This window comes from Coenobita brevimanus, chromosome 29 (assembly GCF_032717465.1).
Source record: "Coenobita brevimanus isolate Jiangsu-jjx chromosome 29, ASM3271746v2, whole genome shotgun sequence".
Taxonomy (NCBI): domain Eukaryota; kingdom Metazoa; phylum Arthropoda; class Malacostraca; order Decapoda; family Coenobitidae; genus Coenobita; species Coenobita brevimanus.
In genome coordinates, this window is record NC_136982.1 from 41635213 (window position 1) to 41656064 (window position 20852).

General features: G+C 39.6%; 1 protein-coding gene across 1 annotated transcript in view; it reads left to right on the forward strand.

Annotated features, from left to right (window-relative positions):
* Nup358 (nucleoporin 358) overlaps positions 1 to 20852 on the forward strand; it is a 97726-nt gene that overhangs the window by 43820 nt on the left and 33054 nt on the right. The window contains exons 23-35 of the mRNA XM_080268767.1: positions 4901 to 4993; positions 5760 to 5895; positions 6455 to 6661; positions 7243 to 7365; positions 10504 to 10830; positions 12167 to 12285; positions 12880 to 13027; positions 13916 to 14043; positions 14750 to 14932; positions 16434 to 17636; positions 18273 to 18425; positions 19890 to 20111; positions 20610 to 20829. Coding sequence (XP_080124893.1) covers positions 4901 to 4993; positions 5760 to 5895; positions 6455 to 6661; positions 7243 to 7365; positions 10504 to 10830; positions 12167 to 12285; positions 12880 to 13027; positions 13916 to 14043; positions 14750 to 14932; positions 16434 to 17636; positions 18273 to 18425; positions 19890 to 20111; positions 20610 to 20829 — 3262 coding nt within the window. The remainder of the gene's footprint in view (positions 1 to 4900; positions 4994 to 5759; positions 5896 to 6454; positions 6662 to 7242; positions 7366 to 10503; positions 10831 to 12166; positions 12286 to 12879; positions 13028 to 13915; positions 14044 to 14749; positions 14933 to 16433; positions 17637 to 18272; positions 18426 to 19889; positions 20112 to 20609; positions 20830 to 20852) is intronic.

The window sequence follows — 20852 nt, forward strand, 5'->3', positions numbered from 1 at the left end:
TTAGCTTTTGAGTAATCCTGCTAACAGACAAACAGACACACTAACAAATTGGTGAAAACATGCTTTGCTTGTTGGAGAGATTAAGAAAATATTTCCATGTAACGGAATGTATTTCAGTAGTATTTTCTTTGCCACAAAAATTATTTGTACTGTAAGTTTTTGCTTGAGTTATGCAGATAGTTAGCCAAAATACTCCTAAAATTATTCCTTTCAGCACAGAAATGTTTGAAAAGTACTGTACTAACATTGCAGTACAGGTATGGCTATTTGAAAGAGAGAGAAATAATAATAATAATCTGGTCTTTTGTTTCTCAAAAGCGCCAGTTTTTCGATTTGGAAATCACTAGTGCTTGACACACTTATGCATTATTTTTACAATTACACGAATTGTGACATCTGTCGTATACAATACAAACTTCATCAGTATTAAAAAAAAAGAAAGAAAAAAAAAAAGTGAAATTGGCAATAATTAAACCCTATAATCATTCGTTACAGTACCTCTCTCCAGATCGTAGCAATTTTAAAAGAGAGAGGTACAGTAAAACCTCGATATAATAGACTTCAATAAACCAGAATTCGCTTTTATCGGACTCGAGGAGCTATTGGACTAAATTCCTATGTATCGGAAAAAGTCTGATAAAGCCAGAAGCAGTCTGGACTGCCTGACCACATCAGCTATGTTCACCACAATAAGGTAAATAAGACATGTTTATCAGTGTACAGTACAGTACAGTATTATTATACATATTATACCATTTTATTAATGTAGTGAAGTTATAACACAGTACAGTACTGCAATGGTAGTCAAAACAGTTTAAAAACCATTCATGGAATCCGGACTAATGTCTGATACTGTATTTCGGAAAAATCTGGATTAGCAGGGGGAAGTCCGGATGTCGCTTTTATCGGAATTTTGCATTTTTCGAAATGGTTTGGGCCCCAATTAGTCCATTATAGTGAGGTCTTACTGTATTTATCTGTCTCGTAAAGGATTCAACAAAAGAGAGTTGTCTCATGGAGTTTGGCAATCTGTTATATAACCCAGGGGCTCTATACACAAAAGAATGATCAGAGAAAGATGACCGTTGAATGGATCCAGGCTTGTCAAGATGCAAGGAATTATTTTCACTACATAATGTCACACCTGGGCATGCTGATGGAAATTTTAACAATTCAGCAAGATACTTTGGTTCACCACACTTAAGAACCTTGAAATGTAATAAGACACAGTTTGAACTCAATTCTAGCCCTTACTGGTAACCAGTGCAGCTTAATTAGGAATGGGGTAGTCAGGGTTCTTGGGGGAGACAGAGATAAGGCTTGCTGCCCAGTTCAACACAGACTGAGCATTTGTTAGTATATTATTTGGAAGACCAGTCCTCAGTGAATTACAGTAATCGACACAAGACAAAACCACCGCAAGGACCAGTGTTAATAGGCAGCATCTATTCAGGAATTTTCCGACAGTACAGATTTCTGATATGTAAGTTACACCCTCTGACAATGTGATTAATATGTTCTTTGTAATTTAACTTTGAATCAAAATAAACACCTAGATTTCGGACAGAACTGACTAGATGGAGCTGTGACACACCAGTGTTCAAAGTCAGGTCATTATCAGCGTCGTCACCCTGTCTGTTTGGTCGGATGATGATGATTTCAGTTTTACCATCATTCAGCTTAAGTTTCCTCCTTGCCATCCAAATGTTAATGTAAGACATTAGAGATTCAAGCTTAATCTTGGTATTGTTAATATCTGACATCTTAACAGAGCTGAGTGTCATCAGCTTAAAAATGATAGGACATGTTGTGAGCATCAAGTAAAGAAGATAAACTACTGTTGTAGATTGTAAATAGAGTTGGACTCAAAATTGGTCCTCAAAGGACTCAGAACAGAAGGGGAGCAGAATCTGAGCTAGCGTAATCAGCAACTACCATACTCTCTGAGATCTATCTGACAGGTATGACTTAAGGAACAAAAGAGCACTGTCATGAATGCCATAAAAATACAGATCTTTCAACAATACTTTATGATCTACCATGTCAGGAGCTGCAGACAGATCCCACAGAACTAAGAGAGAGGACATCCCTCTTCAGGTGTTTGCCACCAAGTCACTATGAATCCTTGTTAATTCAGTTTCATGTGAATATTTTTTTCTGTATGCTGATTGAACAATGGGAGCTACTCTGTTATATTCCAGCAGTGGTAAGACGATCAAATATGGCCCGCTCAGTAATCTTAGATAAGGAAGACAAGTTAGAGATGGGACGATAATTTGTCATGCTCTCAACATTAAGGCCAGGTTTCTTGGGTATGGATTTAAGCAAGGCATGTTTCTCAGACTGCACAAAATTGCTCTCTCAGAAGCATCAATTTATTATGTTGCTGAAAGTCGGCTGCACGCTCACACATCAGGCAGTTGACATGTTACATGGATCGATTGGGCAAAATGTTTTGTTAAGTTCTCTGATGTAACTTTTGACTTTATTTACCTTCAGCAGATGAAATGTTGACAGCAAATGACTCCCTATGCACTGTGATTGGATGTCAACTGAGTACGCTTCACTAGAAGAACTGATGTCTAAATCATTTCATGTCTTAGATATCTTAGTTGTAAAAAGTGAAGCAAAATCAGAAGCCAATTGGGCATCGGATATTTCACAGAAGTCGGTTTAACAATTACTGTACAGTCATCCTTTAACATCCGCGGGGGTTAGGTAACAGAGACTCCCGCAAATGTTAGAAATCCACGGATATCTGTTGCCCCCCCTTAAAAACACCTCTGGACCCCCCATTTCCTTATGTACCGTATTTGCCGGTGTATAGGGCAATTCTAGAACCTCTTAAAAAAAATGCCCAAAATTGGGGGTCGTCCTAAACACCGGTTATAAAATCCTAACCTCTACATCCTGTGGTTATGGGATCCATAGGCATGATGGGGAACATTGCCAAACACTCACCTTAACCCTTGTTTCCCAGAATATAGTACATATACTGTCAAAAACTGTTGAAATTACTAACATCATCATCAAACACAACTTGTTATCTGTAAGGAGGCAAATTCTTATGAAAAATATCTCCATGGATACATGTGGACATAAGAAAGAGGAGTAACTTGTTGGGTCCACACCATAAACACCATCGTTTGTCTCGGTAGCAACTGGGTGGGTTTACAAATTACCACTAAGCACAGGGTTACCAGATCTGAAGCAGGGCTTATTTCTAACAGTGGTAAACAACAGTGACACTGCTGTTATTCCTGGTGGATTAACTTCAGTCCTACAGCCACTTAATGTCTGTCTAAATAAATCATTCAAAGACCGCATCCGTGAGCAATGGAACGAGTGGATGATCAGTGGTAAAAAGTCATATACAGTACAAGCGGTGGGAATATGCTGGCTTCAGGTCTGGATGAACTGTGATTTTATTATCAAAGCATGGAATGATATTTTTGTGGAAACAGTCATCAACTCTTTCAAGAAATGTGGAATATCCAATTCAGTGGATGGCATAGAAGATAACATTTTGTGGGTGGATGAGGAACAGGAAGCTGATGCCAAAGCTACACCCTTGAATGCAGAGTTTGATCCTTAAAACAAAGAACTGCAATCTTTAACCCAGGAAGAAGTTCATGAACTGATGATGTCAGATGTGGATGATACTGATTTTGAAGTTTTTTAATCACTGACAGTTAATGTGATGACTAATAAAATGTAACATTCCCATAACCTACTGTATAAATTCACAATAACATGATTTTTAGTTTTTAATACAGTATGAGTTTATACTCGAATATTAAGTGTATAACCCATTTTGATATCTGAGGTGGCACATGCAGCCTAGATAGTCTGTAAAACCCATAGAAGGAGTTGGTTTAAAGGAACTCATAACCAAAGTCTGTGTTGCTTAGCAAAGTGTGAATAGTATCACTTCACTGGTCAGCAGGAAGAGTGATAAAGGACAGGGGTTACTGGGGCAGCTAGCTCCCAGTGTCTAAAGAGTTGGGGCTCATCTTATGCACAGAGTATACCTCTAAACTCACATTTTGTGTGGAAGTATTGGGGGTAGTCTTACACCAAGGTCGGCCCTGTACTCTGGCATATACGGTAACTAAAGAAATACCCTGTGTGCATGTTTACAACCACTTTATTTAATACAAGAACACTAAACAACGACTTTATTAATACAAGAACAATAAAAGTTAAAAATAATGAATAGTGTATATGAGAGGGGGGGTGTGAGTTGGGAGCAGGGCAGTGAAATGGCAGGGGACAGGGCGACTTGGAGGCGATTTGTTTGTGGCCACCCCAAATGGGATTGAGGCGTCTGGCGATAGATAGATAGATAGATAGTACTCCTGCATGGCCTCATCTGACTACTGTGCTCATCCCAGCTCCCTCCAAAAGGAAGAGTGTTACAGTATATTTCATTCACTGGATAATGCCATTACTGTACTAAAACAGCCACGAACTGTGCCTTGGATAATGTTACAGTGTCAGCAGACTTCAGTGAAGTGTTTATTTATTTTTTTCTGTAGCCATCCGCGGATATTCCAAACCGTGTATGTTAAAACCGCAGATGTTAAGGGATGACTGTACATTCCTCCAGCGAACCAAATTGTTGTCAACGGCAGCCTCCCCCCCTCCTCTTTTTTTTTTTTTAGAACAATATAAGTTTCATAGCAAGTCTAGAAAAAGTGTTTGGGTGCATACTAGAGAATCCGTAAGAGATGCCGAGTAGAATAAATTTTGTGGGAAGTTATTAGACTGTTTTTACAGCACCATCTAGATCAGTACCACTGGCAATTTGAATCTGTTAATGCCTCCGGCTGACCAAGATTAAAAAGTAAAATTATCACTGAACAGTGTTTGCTTATTGGCATACCCCACTTTCTTTCAGACACACAAGATATGTGCCAATCATCTTGTGACTGCAAATATTGAACTTCAGCCTATGAAGAATAATGATAAAGTGTGGATATGGGCTGCTCAAGTAAGTATCAGTTTAATATATTTGTATAATCACTTTCTTTTTTAGAGTTAGTGTTGTTTACTATCATATTTGGCAGCCCACTTAGGAGAAGGAAGCTTTCACTCCAAAACCCCTAGTGCCTTGTAGACTGTACATAGAGATTTGGGCCTACCTTAGGAGGTGTCTGCCTCAAATTTGTTCTGACTAAGGAACACACTAGGGCTATGGTATCTGCTCCTTTGACTCTGTGTTGAGCTGTGGTGGTACTTTGTCTGATAGGTACAGCGATAAGGAACCAGCCGTGGAAAAATTCTGTTGAGGTTGAAGAATGTAGATACGGTTTCAAGGTAGTTGGCACCTGCTGTACTTCCTGATAAAACAGAAATCTAAATTAGTTGGTAACTTATGAGGGTGCTCAGTCAAAAAGCACATCATACATTGGCTATTTTTATGTTATGTCATGCATGGAAGAATGCCCCCAAAGCAGGCTTGATGGGGTCTTTTTTCGTTGTCTGTGAGACTATCACATAAATTAAGAAATAATATCCTGGCAGCTGCTGTTCACTGATGGTCTGGTTTTTGTTGCAGCCTTGTGTGGAATAAGGAGAAATATGAAGGAAAAAAAAAAAAAAAAACCTGAGAGTGACTGTGAGCATATTGAATCTCATTGGAAAGGCACCTGGTAAAAAAAAGGCCAAAAACTTTTGCTCTGGAGTTTGATATTTAGTACAGGTATATATTCAAATTTATTTATTTACAATATTTTAATGTGACTGTGCTGTCCCAGGATTTTGCAGATGAAGAACTACGAATGGAAAAATTCTGCTGTAGATTCAAGACGGTAGAAATTGCTTCAAATTTCAAGGAAGCGTTCTTGAAGTCAAAAGCTATTGCAAAAGAGAAGGAGGAAAAGGACAAGGTGAGTAACAGTACATTGTGATCAGCAGGGAAGTTCTTTTCATGGTAAACTGTTTATTAACGTAAGAGGGATTTTTTTTTTTTTTTTTTTTTTTTTTTTTTTTTTTTAAGTAGTAAATGCGGTATGTGCTGTAGGAAAAGTGTGACATAAACAATTCTTTTTTTTCTATAAATTGAACAAAAAAAGAAAAAAATAGTAGTTTCATCAAGTTATGACTTAAATTTCAGTTTTGACTTTCGGGAATGAGACTGAACAGTATCAGAGAGAAATTATTACTGAAAGTGGCAGAGCTGAGGTACATGTAAAATGTCTGTTATGTAACTTGGAGAGACAGATTGATTGACTGATGAATGAGCTTAGTGGAGTAGAGGTGAGTGTGGAAGGTGTAATGAAGAGGATTATAATGATCTGGATCCCCCCCCCCTCTCTCTCTCTCTCTCTTTCTCTCTCTCTTTTGAAGTTTCCTCATCTAACGGCAAGAACTGCCTATAGTTTCCTCATGATATATTGAGGACAGTTTGTAGTTTCCTCATTTTTTATAATTTTTCAGAGTGCCAGTGCAGCCCAACAAGATGACAGAAGTGGCAAGGCTGCAGCACCAACAACAAAGCCATCCCTGGCTGAGATGTTCAAACCCCCAGCCGGGTCGTGGAGCTGTGAGACGTGCCTGGTGTCAAACAAGGCCGAGAGTACCAAGTGCGTTGCCTGCGACACCCCGAACCCCAGTGCACCTCAGCCACCCGCCACATCAGCAGCACAGACTCCATTTGGTAAGTGTAAAGGGAGTAACAAATGTATTACCTGTGACACCCTCAGCCTCACCACACCTCTTCGGCACAGATTTTATTTGTTATGTGTAAATGAAGTACTATACGTGTTTCACCTAACTTTACCCAAATTTCCGTCCTTTTGCTGCATTTTTCATGTAGCTCAGTGGCAGAATAAGACACACTGTGCTCAACATACCCTCCATAGCACCTCATCATGACTTGTATCATTTTCTAGTGTTAGTCTGTTCTTAAAACTCAGCATTCACAATGGGAAGATGCACTTTTAGGCTAGGTTGATGTAAGATAGATGTTATTGTGTTGTCTTTTACACCCCCAAACCCAACACACCTCAGCCACCTGCCACATCAGCAGCACAGACTCCATTGGTAAGTTTATAGGAATTTTAATATTTCAATCTTTTTTTCATGGTAGGTTTAAACTATCCAAATATTTGTCCTTCAGGATTGATTAATTGTCTTTTTATCTTTAGCCAGATGCCTTAATCCCATAAGGGGTGGCCACAAGTAAACCACCTTTGTCACCCTCTCTTCTGCCACTCACTGTGACTTTCATTATTTCAGCTTCCTTCAAGTTCAGCCCAACATCCAGCACTAGTGATACAGTTGTCTCTGCAGGTGGTTTCAAGTTCATCAGCCCTTCTGTCTCCATCACTAAGGCACCTCAGCCACCAGTATCATCACCATGTATGTGTGTTTTTCTTGTGACCTTTGGTTTGTTGTGTTAGGCAGTACAGTACACAAAGGTCAGTTTGTTGTTACCTGGTGGAACTGAGCCACTCTCACTGCTTCAATACCAAGTCCTGACAAGAAGTTTAGAGAACCCTAGTTATGAGGTAGGAATTAGTTTCCTTGGTTACTGGTTAAATTGACCCTTAAGTCGGACTCCTTTTGGCCATCAACTGAGCTGAAAGGAGTTAGTGATTTTTGTCTGGTTACAGTAAGTATGGTATAATTGTCATCTTGTAATCATCATCCTATTATCTCCGGGAAAAAATGGAAGGTTGTGGAGGAGTGGTTGATATAATACTGATTTATTTATTTGTTTTTAATTAATTGATTCCTTGCATCACCACACAATGATCTGTTAATGACTGTGGGCCACATTTCACTTTGCATGCTGTTTGTGCCTATCCCACTTTTTTCCCTATTTTTGGTTCCTTCCTCACGCCATCTTTTGGTGTGAATAAGAGTTGTGATGATGGTGGTGGTGGTGATGATTGTAAGTAAAGTTGTTGAGAAATATATGTAGGATGTTTTTAAGTTTGATAGAAAAAGAAATATAGATATTTTTTTTTAGGGATCTGGAGTAAAGAGGTTTAATAAAAGGGTAAAAAAAAAGTATAGATGGTATGGCCATATAGAAAGATTTTTTTTGTAAAAAAGGTGGTGAAAAGTGTATAAGTTATAGTAGGACTCGCGCACGTTTGCGGCTGTGGTGTGGTCCGCACCTGTGTACAGTGTTGCCACGTTTTCTATACCGTTATCTCTCTCTCTCTCTCTCTCTCTCTCCTGGCGGGAAATGTGAGCCACCCTGAGTACTTTTGATTCTTTTATAAGTTATTTATAATTGTGCTTTCATCTGTTAATTTGGTTTTGTTATATTTAGTAGTAGATGGAGTGTCAAAGTTACTGTCTGCTGAGAGGTTTGTTACGTTACTGATTCATACACCCCGACGTAGTGGGGTGTGGGTGTAGGTGTGGGTGGGAGTGTGGATGTGGGTTTGTTGGGGTGGTGGTCCAGGGGGGAGGGGAAGTGTGAAGGGGGATTTGACCTGAGACACCCAGGAGGGATTAAGAAGGGAGGGAAGGGGAAGGGGGCTGGATTCACCTACCACATGGCGGGAAATGTGAGCCACCCTGAGTACTTTTGATTCTTTTATAAGTTATTTATAATTGTGCTTTCATTTGTTAATTTGGTTTTGTTATATTTAGTGATGCCGACAATGCATTCAATGCATGCCCCTCTCCTGCCTCTCTCTCTCTCTCTCTCTCTCTCTCTCTCTCTCTCTCTGTAGGGAAGCTATCTGTCAGTGCTGCCACTCACAAGAATTATATGAATTATTTCTTTTACTTTGGATATTGGCATATTTCTTCTTTTTTCAGGCTCATTCTATTATATCCATAACTGTAATATTATTAACCACCCTAAAACTACGCTAAAAAACATTAAAAGTGACTGCTATTTCTTTTAGCAACACTGTACAATATGTATGCCATGTTTCTGTGTTACTGTATAAATATTTTATGCATAATTAGATTACTGTTGATTCATCCATCAAAATACACAAGTGTAAGTTTTATTCATCTGAATTTATCGAATTTGTGATGCCTTGTACATAAATAGCTTCCGTTTCACATCGCAAGTTGAGGAAACGTGGCACCATTGTAAACAGGTGCGAGCCACACCACAGGCGCTTACGGGCGCAAGGCCGACTATAGTGAGGTTGGTTGTGGGAAGAGGTGGGAAAGATCAAGAAGATGGCTGAATATGCAGAGTGAATGTACTGGAAAGTAAGGTATGAAGTTGAGGTAGTAAATGAATGGGCTAAGGAGAGAAGTGAGTGGTGGAATTATGTATTGAGGTACAGGTTCCATCACTCCTATAATGTGCAGTTAATGATGGCTCCATTATGCAAGTATTTATGTAGTGCATCTACAGAAAAGAAAAATATGCATCGGTGATTTACTGTGGAGGTGGAGCTTAGAATTTAATGGCTTGAATTAGAACAGATGAACATTTTTTGGGGGGTAGTTCTGTCCATAAGTAAGTGGTGCCCTTCGTTCTTTCTTTTCTTCCTTCCTTCCTTTTCTTTCTTTCCTTCCTTTATTCTTTTCTCTTCCTTCTGCCTATGGGTAACTCTACACTGAGTGACAAGCCAAATGGTTTCTTGTACACCAGGAAACCATTTACTATGCTGGGTGATAACCACACAACCAAATTATGGCACCTGGTGGTTTTGTGCGTAATTAGTGCGCACCAGCTGGATTAAGCCTGTGTAAGTTTATATCCAAGGAGTGGTTGGGGTTTATCACTCACCTAATGTTGGCTTGAGTGAGGGTGGTCACTCTCATATTAAATGTCAGAACCAACATGCTAAGCCCCAGGCCCCTATTCTCCTCATTGGGCAACACAGGATTAGATGATGTGTGAATGTATGTATGTCTATCCTTAAGCTTTGCTACTCCTGTTTCTTGATGTTACCTATGCCATTCACGTTAAAGTGGGATGTAGGTTTGAGATGCTGATGCTGGTGGTATATGTAAGTACAGCTGAGGACATAGGTGTGTTTAATGTTTTACCTCTTCTTACTTTCAAATTTCCTTTGTTGGCTGCTATTTGGAAGCTGAGAGAAGCTTGATGTGTTTTTCTTCACATAGATGATTCTCCTTGATATGTCAGGGAAGAAAGTGATGAATGTGCCCTACATGTGAAGTAGAGGCAAGGGAACAGGAGGCCAATCTTTGTGTCTGACTTGACAACATAGAGTACCCTTACATTTTTTAAGTCTTTAGCATATAAGAGATTGCTGTACCATATCAGCCAATTTAAAGTTTGGTCTGAGTGAAGGGGCAGGAGAGAGGAGTGATGGGTTAGGTGTACATATGGTGTAGTATGTAATTGACTACCATTTCAGTCAGTTTTAAGCTTGGATTGGGCAAAGGTGTTGGAGAGGAAGTGGTGGGTCTGTTTCAAGTGTGGTACATTATATAATAGGTTACCATTTGAGTCAGTCTTGAAGTTTTAGCTGAGCAAAGGGACTGAAAGGGTAGTGGTAGGTCTAATGAAAATGTGGTTTAGTATATAGTAGATTATAATTTCAGTCAATTTCAAATTTGGACTGAGCGAAAGGGCGGAAGAGGGAAGTGATGGATCAGGAGAAATTGTGGTCTCAGCTCCGACCGCCTCCCCAAACCCAGAGGCCGGCAAGGACACGGGTAAATTCTCCTTAAGTGGCTTCACCTTCACAACCACCCCTACCCTGAAGCCAGAAAAGCCTGAGGAATCTGGACAGAAACCACAGGAGGACAAGAAGAAGGAATCTGTGTTTAAGGGATTCTCATTTGGCTCGAGTTCTACCAGTGGCCAGGCAGGAGGATTTTCATTTGGCACTCCTACACTCAGTGAATCCAAAGCTGGAGAAGGTTCAGGTAAGGAGGCTTAGGAGTGAGGTCTTGGGTTTGTTTCTGGGCACTGAGGTGTTTCTTTGTCATTTTTAGCAGAGTTTGTCCTTTTTCATTCCAACAGAAATTTGTTTTAATTACAGTGCTGTATTTAAGTTGGTACTGTTTGTGTACAAAATAAGTATTGGTAACTAGTGGCAGTGTACTGAGTGTTTATTAAATTGTATAATAATTGGGACATTAGGATTATAGGATAAGGGTTTGTGTGTTAGCCTAATCACAAATAGTTTGCATGGTCATTCTTTATTACCAGTGCCATGCCAATGATTCCCCTTTTCCTTGTGTAAATGCAGTATATTGTAAGGCATTAAGCACATAAAGTCATTTATGTTAAAGAAAATTTGTGGGGCTTATTATGGTTGGTTAGTTGTATTTATACTTACCACTTCTCTAGACCTGAGTTTAATTCCACCTGGGGGCAGATGTATAAGAAGGTGCAGTAGTTGTATACTGTTCTCTTGAAGTATGTTTTTCAAAAGTATGTTTTTCACATGTTTGCACTATGTCCAGATACCCTTGATGACACATAGAGATTCAGTCATTTGCAGACACTTACTCTTCAGGAAAGCAGGTTTTCTCATGTTTTTCTCAGTGTTCATTCCAAAAGCTTTCCTGTCATATATCCGTGTATGAAGCATTGGATGGGTTTCCTCCAGTGATAAGATGAAGTTCCTTGACCCTATGGATTAGTTACCCTTCAGATCCAGTAAAATAGATCTGCATTACAGTAGAGCTGCATGCTAGTGTGAGGCAGGTGTAAGCTAGCTCTGCTGCTGAAAGGAAATAGATTTGCCATGAGTTTTAGTTTTCATATAGGAAGTAAAATATAAATGTAGCGTATTGAGTTAAATGTGTTTGCATGTTACAGAGTATGCACTTTCTATCTTAGGATGTCATTCCAAATCCATTGCCAGCCTATGGTAATAATTGTTTTGAATGAACTTTGTATATAACTTTTGTCATGTGTGGCATATGTAACAAGTTAGGCAGTTTATTTAGAGTAGAAAACTGGAAGAGAAGAGAATCAAGTGACTTGATAGTTAGACCAAGTGTAAGGATTATTTAATTGGCAGATTGATCGTTTTACTGTTCTAATTCTTCATTTTGTCACAACTTACCACATCATTTTTGGATAATAAGAAAGAGGATTTGCTTGAACTTCTTTGAAATAGTGGTCAGGTAATTGGTATATATAAGTTAGCAGTCAGTAACATGATTACTATCATCATCATCCAGACCTCCTTTCCATCCCTAGGGCAGGGTATTATTATTATTATTATTTATTTATTTACTTATTTTTCAGGAACAGGCAGTGGAAGTTTATTTGGTAATAAAGATACATCTGGCTCTACATTAACTTTCGGCAGTTTAGTACCAAGTTCTTCTCCAGGAAATATATTCACTACCAAGAATACTAAAGCAGTAAGTATATATATTCATCTGAACAACACATTGTTTTTTGCAGATGGAGAATTTTGTAAGGGAATATCATCTATGTGTTCGAAGTAGTGTTAATTCTATCTATCTATCTATAGCCCGACGCCCTAATCCCGCAAAGGGTGGCCACAGACAAAACGCCTCCAAGTCACTCTGTCGCCCACCATTTGACTCCCCTCCCCCCAACTCACTCCCCCCCCTCCCTCATACATCTCTCAACTCTATCCCTCCACCTCATTGCTTGTGTGAATTCCCTTTGTTAGTGGTTAGAACAGTTCATCGTTTGGAAGAAATATTTTGATATTAACAGCTCGTAGGACATGGAAGGATGTATTTTTCAAGCTGCCCTTTTTGTTGTTCTCCAAGAATATACGCACAACTGGTTCATATAAGTTTTGGTTGTTTTCTCATGTAATATTTTCCATACAGTTAGTATAACTGGATAAAATTGGTAATTCAGCTGTATAGGCAACAAGGACATTTTATTTAGACAGATTTTCTTTGGTTTTAAGTGGACATTGTACTTATGCAAAAAAAAAAAAAAAATTGAAGACTAACTCTGATGTACTTATTTTACAGTTTGAACCGAAAACTGTGTTTGGAGGATCTTCCTCACCATCCAAGTCTCCTGGGAAGAGTGATGGTGATGACCACGTTGAGGAATACGAGCCCCAGGTGGACTTCCAGCCAGTGGTACCCATGCCAGACCTGGTGGAGGTGAAAACAGGTCAGTTGGAGAGAATGAGATGCTGACCAAAGTTTCCCCAGTTGAATGAACCATGCAGTTCTTCCATTCACTTACTATTCAAGCCCCTGGAGTCATAGCTCAGTATCCTCATGCATATTAGTGTTGTAAACTATGTCGATATTAATTAAGTTCATAAATAACATACAAGAGAATGGTAACATGCAGTAGTAAAATAAATAACAGGAGGTACTATAGAGCTTTCAGTGTTACCTACAATAATGGCTTATACCCACTTACTCTTATGACATATTTTTCTTTTTATTTTTGCTGTCTCCAGATGATTTTATTCAGCTTGGGAGAGACTTTTCAAATTTCAGTGGCTAGATACAGCCTTCATTAACACTAATTACTGTGGCCTTCTGATTGTGAAGAGTATTGTTTGAAAATTGCATGAATAAATTAGAAAAATGTCACCCAATTGAGGGGGTTTAATATCTGTAGTGCAGGGTGTCATCAGTGATGGTGGCAGCCAAGGCAAAAGCATCAGCTATGTCCATTGTTACTCTGATATCGTCTGACTCTTGCCACAGATGTTATCGAGACTAAGTGTATATTATGTTATATGGAGAATTGGACACCTAGTGGTCTAGTAAGTTAATCCATAAATGATGGGATTGGGGAGTGCAGCTGCCCCTGATGCACAAATAGACATGGGATTTTAACATCAGCAGCAGCCACCTTTACTTCCATGGTATGAAAAAGGACTGTTGAAGTGTGGATATATCTAATGTAAAGTCAGTATCTCTAATGTAAATTCAGTTTAGTTATCTTGTAGTTAAGTTCCAGGGTTTTTGTCTGATGTCTTCTCTAGGTGATGGCTCTTTCAGTAGGTTGTTGTACTGCACTAACAATCCTTTATTCTCGCAGGTGAAGAAGAGGAAGAGGTTCTGTTTTGTGAACGTTCAAAATTATTCCGCTATGATAAGGACAGCAAGGAGTGGAAAGAACGAGGCATTGGTGATTTGAAGATCCTGAAAAATAATGCTTCTGGGAAGGTAAGTTGTTATAGTTCATTCACCTTAACTTGGCAGGGGTGGGGAGGGTATTGGTTTGCAGGATATGGGTATTTCCCATGGCTCGGTGGCAGAATCAGACATTACTACAAGTCTACATCTTCTCCATGTCACTTCTGCTTGATGAGCTTCATATTCCAGTGTTAATTCTTGTTACAGCCTAGCTTTCAGAGTGGAAAGATAACTGTTTAAGCCAGGCTACAGTGAGTATAGTATTGTAATATAATTTTGAAAATGGAGTTGTAAGGATTTTGTAGTGACAGATTTTAGGTTGGATCATTGGTTTTAGTCTTTCATCTGTGTTTTGGTACCACAGTGCTGGTGGATTGTTCGGGTAAAAGAATTATGCAGGCTGAATTTTGATTTACTGAACATCTCATAAATGATGCTTTGTCCTTGAATGTTATTTTCTGTTTTATTGAACTAAATGGAATAAAATCCCTTCATAACACAAGGTTGTTTTGAAAGGTTTGTAGCAGTAAAAGATTTGTTGTGTCAAAAATAAAGCAGTTATGTGTATGTATGTATGCATGCATGTGTGTGTGTGTGTGTGTGTGTGCGTGCATTTAATGCTGTATACATTTTGAATTTAAATGTGAATGTCTTCTATGTTTTTTGGTGTGATCAGCAATTTGAATTTTTCTATTTTTTAAATTTTGTGTTAAAAGTTGGATCACCACTTTAACAGGTGCGGGTGTTGATGCGGCGTGAGCAAGTCCTGAAAGTGTGTGCAAATCATTTTCTCTCTCCATTAATGAAACTAGCTCCATTGGCAAGTTCAGATAAGGCATGGACATGGGCAGCTCGTGATTTTGCAGATGAGGAAATGAAGGAAGAACAGTTTGCAGCAAGATTCAAGACACAGGAATTGGTGAGTTTAGGAGCAGTGTATATTTTTGACCTTAGTTGTAGTAGTTCACGTGTAAAAAGTTGTGGACCCATCTGGATAGCAGAGCAGAATTTGGGGAGGAATCTGTCAAATTTCACTTGGAGTTAGCTCTCATCTTGCTGTAGTTACAGTGTTTACATACATATTCATTCTTAACAAGGAAATGATATTGTTTCAGTCATGGATGGCACACTGTGGTGAAACTGGATCTCAGTGTATAACATTACTGTATAACAATACTTTCATCAAGTGCAGCAAGTGATTACAGTTCTTAGAGCTTCTGGGAATTACATATCTTGTGGGCATTACATTGCTTAGAGTTTCTGGGCATAACAGTGTGTAGGGCTTCTGGGGATTACATTGCTTAGAGCTTCTGGGGATTACATTACTTAGAGTTTCTGGGGATTACATTACTTAGAGCTTCTAGGGATGACAGTACCTACAGCTTCTGGGGATTACAGTACTTAGAACTTCTGGAGATTACAGTACTTAGATATTCTGGGGATTACATTACTTAGAGTTTCTTGGGATTACATGCTTAGAGCTGGGGATTATTGTACCTATAGCTTCTTAGAAGCAACTGGCAGAAGACACAGATACATGAACTCTCTGTGCTTTGTCTTAACAGAATTCTTATTGATGCTGAAGATAGTAGGCCTGTTGATATTGTGGAACCTCAGTGAAGCACTGACCTATTTGCCTACTTAGTCTTCTCCCTATCTTTGGCTTTTTGTAGGAAGTATGCTTTTTCATGTCCCTCTGAGGCTTCCCTAACATTGATATCCATACAATAAGGAAGCATAGTGCAGGTTGACCTACAGGAAAAACTAGAGGCACATTTGTTTTTTCTGTTACTCAGAAATAAGCAGCTGTGGTTTATAATTTACCAGAAATCCTTGAAATTTGATAACTGAAATGCAGAAAATCCTAATAATGTCAATTTTTTATGTACAGTATGGTCCCCTCCCCCCATTTTTGTATCTGTTAAGCCCAAAGTGAATAAATTATTATAAAATTGCCTATTTAATTGCTGCCTGTAAAACTGATTTGCTAGTTTCTCTTGATTGCTAGTACTAGTTATATGGAAAAGTGTGAAAATTTTGAACACATACCTTGGATATAACGAGGACTGCCTGTCATTGTGTTTTTCATCCGACATAAGTATTTAAAGCAGCATTTGATAAGGATTCTGCATCAGTAGAGCTGAGCCCAAAGCTGAGACTACTGTTATTTGATTTTTCTCAAAATTTCTTTAAAAATAGCTTTCAGATGTACAGTACTTACAATACTTTCTCCGTCTGGCACAAGCATTTAAAGCAGCAATCAGTAAGGCTCAGCCATCACCTAAGTCTAAATCCAGAGGTGAAGTGTAATTGTTTTATGTTCTGGCACAAGAGTTTAAAGTAACATTTAACTGGCCTTAGGGATCACTCGAGTCTAAATTCAAAACTGAAGTATAATTTTTTTTATATTTTTGCTTCAGGCACAAGCATTTAAAGCAGCATTTGACAAGGCCCAGGCTTCACTAGAGTCTGAACCCAAAGCTGAGACTACCACAAGTTCTGCAGCTTCCACATCTGTTAGTTCAACTGTCACCACCACCACATCCACAGCTTCATCCCTGGCTGCTATGTTTAAGCCTGCAGCGGGATCCTGGGAATGTGAGTCTTGTTTAGTCCGAAATTCTGCAGACAGGAACACGTGTGCTGCCTGTTCTGCCAATAAACCAGGGTATGAGCCTCCCAAAGGTGAAACCAGTGATGCAGCCAAGCCCACGATCAATTTTGGCATCAGACAGGGTGAGAATGTGTCTTCCTCATCTGGCGGCTTTATTTTTGGAACCAGTGATAATAAGCCCACCTTTACATTTGGGGTGCAGCCAGCTACCCAGCCAGCAATAAGTGCAGTTACTGGCATGCAGTCTTTTTCATTTGGCTTCAAGGTTAGTGACAGTGAAGTAAGCTCAAGTACCAAGCCAACATATTCATTTGGACTTCCTGGTACTCAGTCAAGTAGCAGCAGCAGCAGCAGCAGCAGCAGCAGCAGCAGCCAGGAAAGCACAATAGCAACAACAGCATCTGATACGAAACCAGCATTTTCATTTGGAGTTCCTACCACCCAGCCAAGCAGCAGCAGCCAGGAAAGCACAACAACAGCATCTGAAACCAGAGCAGCATTCTCATTTGGGCCTCCCACCACTCAGCCAAGCAGCAGCAGCCAGGAAAGCACCACAACAACAACATCTGGTACCAGAACAACATTCTCATTTGGACTTCCTTCAACCCAGCCAAGCAGCAGCAGCCAGGAAAGCACCACAACAGCATCTGATACCCAGCCAACATTTTCATTTGGCACAGCCAGCACTCAGTCCAGTAAGCCATTCACTTTCACGTGGCAGCCAGTAAGCACTGCAACCGGGAGTGTGGCTGAGACATCCAGTACTACAATAACTAGTACTACAGCAGTGCCGACCACAACCACACCAGTTCCGATACCCAGTGCCACCAAGGAGCCCAGTACACCATCCAAGAGTGGGAAAACGGAATTCATGTTTGGTAGCCCTGGCAAGTATGAATTTTCCTTTACTGGAATCAAGGCCAAGTCACCAAGATCAAGAGACATCAGCTTGTGTGAATCGGAAGATGGATTGGTGGAGGAAGATGATGGAGACCATTTGTATTTTGAGGTGAGTTTTTTTTTTTTTTTTTCTCCCACCCTAGGGCAGTTTTGTTTATTGCTTCTGTTGAACAGTTCTGCTAAAATTTGGGGAGACTTCTTGTAGTTAACCCTTGGACTCAAGGCAAATTCACAATACAGTATTCACATAGCAAGTTTTCTTACTTTCATGGAAGGGATGCTGTTACAAAGTAAATACAGAATTGAATACTATTTTTGTTTGCAAGTAGACATTAAGAACACCTATGTAGCTGATCATCCTGCTGTAGCAATGAATTGAAGTACTGAACAGTAACTTTATTTGTGTTGTATCATATCGTTATAAAGGTTCCAACATGCTTGCATACTTTGGTCTTGGTCACCTAGTGGTGGCTCTCCATGCTGTGCAAGCATTGGTAGTCTCCCTTTTTAGTCCATTATCCCTGTGGTCACACCATATGACCTCATACCATTTTTTTTTTTTTTAGCCTCTGACACTCCCTACCTCTGACATTCACACGTCTCACTTTCCGCAGCCAATTATCATCCATCTTCTCAACATGCCCAGACCATCTTAATTCACCCTTCTCATCACAATGCTGCGTTCAAGTCCCATCCTTTCTCTCAACTCTTCCGTCACAATATTTTTGTTTCCTCTCTCTCTCAGCCTGTGATCCCGCTGCCTGACAAAGTAGATGTTGTGACAGGTGAGGAGGATGAGAAAGTACTTTACAGCCACCGAGCAAAGCTGTTCCGTCTGGTGGGTGGAGAGTGGAAGGAACGAGGCCTGGGTGACGTCAAGCTTTTATCCCACAATCAGGTGATATATCATACTCTTTTTACTTTAACTTGGCCAAACATTGTCATCTCTTATTTTTGAATCGTGAGTTGTAATAAGAGATTAAGACTACTGTGATTTTATACTCTTCACCACCACCACCACTACTACAACTACTACTGCTACTATCCTGCTATTTTACTACTACTGCTACTACTACTGCTGCTGCTACTACTACTACTGCTCCTACTACTACTACTGCTCCTACTACTACTACTACTACGACTACTTTTGTTTCTTTGGAACATAAATCACATAAAAAGTGAATGTTTTTTAATCATTTTGACTAGCCTTATTGTCTAGGACACCTGTAGCATTTGTCTAGATCAGTGTTCATAAAGTTATGTCATTGCTTTGCATTATCGTACAGTATTTTAGTTAGCATCGTCTGTGGTAGGTGGGGGCGCTTACCATCCACTCACTCGATGTAGTGCTGCTCTCGGGTATCTGTCCTTTCCTCTCCTCCATCCTTCTTTCCTTCCATCCTCTTCTGTCTTTCTTTCCTTCATTCTTCCCTTGTCCTTCTGCCTACGGGTGACTTTACACTCCCTCTTCTGTCTTTCTTTCCTTCATTCTTTCCTCTTTCCTCTGCCTGTGGGTGACTCTACAGTGAGTGACAAGCCAAATGGTTTCTTGTACACCAGGAAACCATTTACTACACTGGGTGGTAACCATGTTACCAAATTTTGTTGCCTGGTGGTTTAGTGAGTAATTATGGCTTTCCAGTCGGATTGAGCCAGTGAAGGTTTATATCCAAGGGATGGTTGGGGTTTATTGCTCACATAATGCCACTCAGGGATGAGTGAGGCTGGTCACTCTCATCTTAAACGTCAGGACCAACTTGCCTAGCCCTGGGCTACTACGCTCTTCGTGGGGCAATGTAGGATTGGATGATGGATGAGTGATTGAATTTTGGTAGACTTAGAATTCTAATAGAATTAGTTTTAAGAATTAGCTTTGTATATCCTTGCAGTTTCTATCTATCTATTGCCAGACGCCATAATCCCGTAAGGGGTGGCCATTGACTTTGAGTTATTTGTTTTACAGGGAGGGGCACTAACCCTCCACCAACCCACATGTTGACATGTAGGGAGCACGTATGGTTTGGTTATATGGTTACCACCCAGCGTTGTAAATGGTTTCTTGGCTTACAGGAAACCATTTTGCTTGTCACTCAATGTAAAGCCACCTGTAAAGGAAAGAAAGCAATAAGAAGTGACAGGAAAGATGGGAGAAATAGGAAAAGAGGGGGGCAGGCATAGAAAAAGAATGATAAGGCTAAGGAAGAAGTAGGCAGCACTGCATCAAGTGAGTGGATGATGGTTGCCACCACCTACCACTATGTAATTTCTCACCTTGAAATATATAATGTTTTAAGAGTTTCTTAACAAGGCTTGTTTTGCTTTGGAAGTTAATTGTTTCTCATGATTTCTTTCAATCATACAGACTAAAAAGATTCGAATCATCATGAGGCGGGAGCAGGTGCATAAAATCTGCTTGAATCATTACCTCAGTAAAGATATAGAGTTTAGAAAGAAGGATGAAAAGACGTTCTTCTGGGCTGCTGTAGATTATTCAGAAAACACGGCACAGAATGAAACCCTGGCCATTCGCTTCAAGACTTCTGAGATTGCTCAAGAATTCTTCAAGGCGGTGAATGATGCGAAGGTGAGTATTTTCGTATGTTTCACCTTTTTTTTTTTTTTTTTTTTAAGTGGGACAAGAGATATGATGATGATGTATTTTTAGAGCCATTTGTGAATTTGTGAGGTAATTTAGGAAAAGTTTATTATTTTCATTGGTTTATTCTGTATGGTTCAGGTTTGCAAAGGAACTGTTGTTGATTATATTTTGAGTCAAAGTGGAGACATACACACGAGTGCAGTTGTTATATATTACATATCTTGAAAATTCTTTTGTTGATAAATGCTTTTTCTTCTTCTTTGACTTTCTGGGAAGCACTGCAGTGAAACTTATGGAGGTGGTACTGAAAAATTGTTTTTCTATTTCCCTGACATCATTTGGGTTTGGGAGGTACTGGAATGTAACGTCTGAAGCATTTAATAAAAATTGTGTTCTTGTTTATCATTTTTTATTTTGTTTCTGTATATTATTAATTTTTACTTTATTATGTTTTCTTTTAATTATTATTATTATTTTTTACAGATGAGTCTAGGAGGCACCCCTATGAAACTGGAGCCACCCTCAGCACAGAGCTCCCCAGCATCATGCCTTCAGGAGCCACGAGATGCCTCCTTAGCTCCTCCCCTCTCCGCTGTACCCTCACCCATCACTGCCACCACCACCGCTACCACTACGATATTCACGGTGCAGTCCTCAACTCCATCAATCTTTGGAGTAGCAGCGGGAAAATCAATCTTTGGAGGTAAAGGCATGATAGAGTAATGT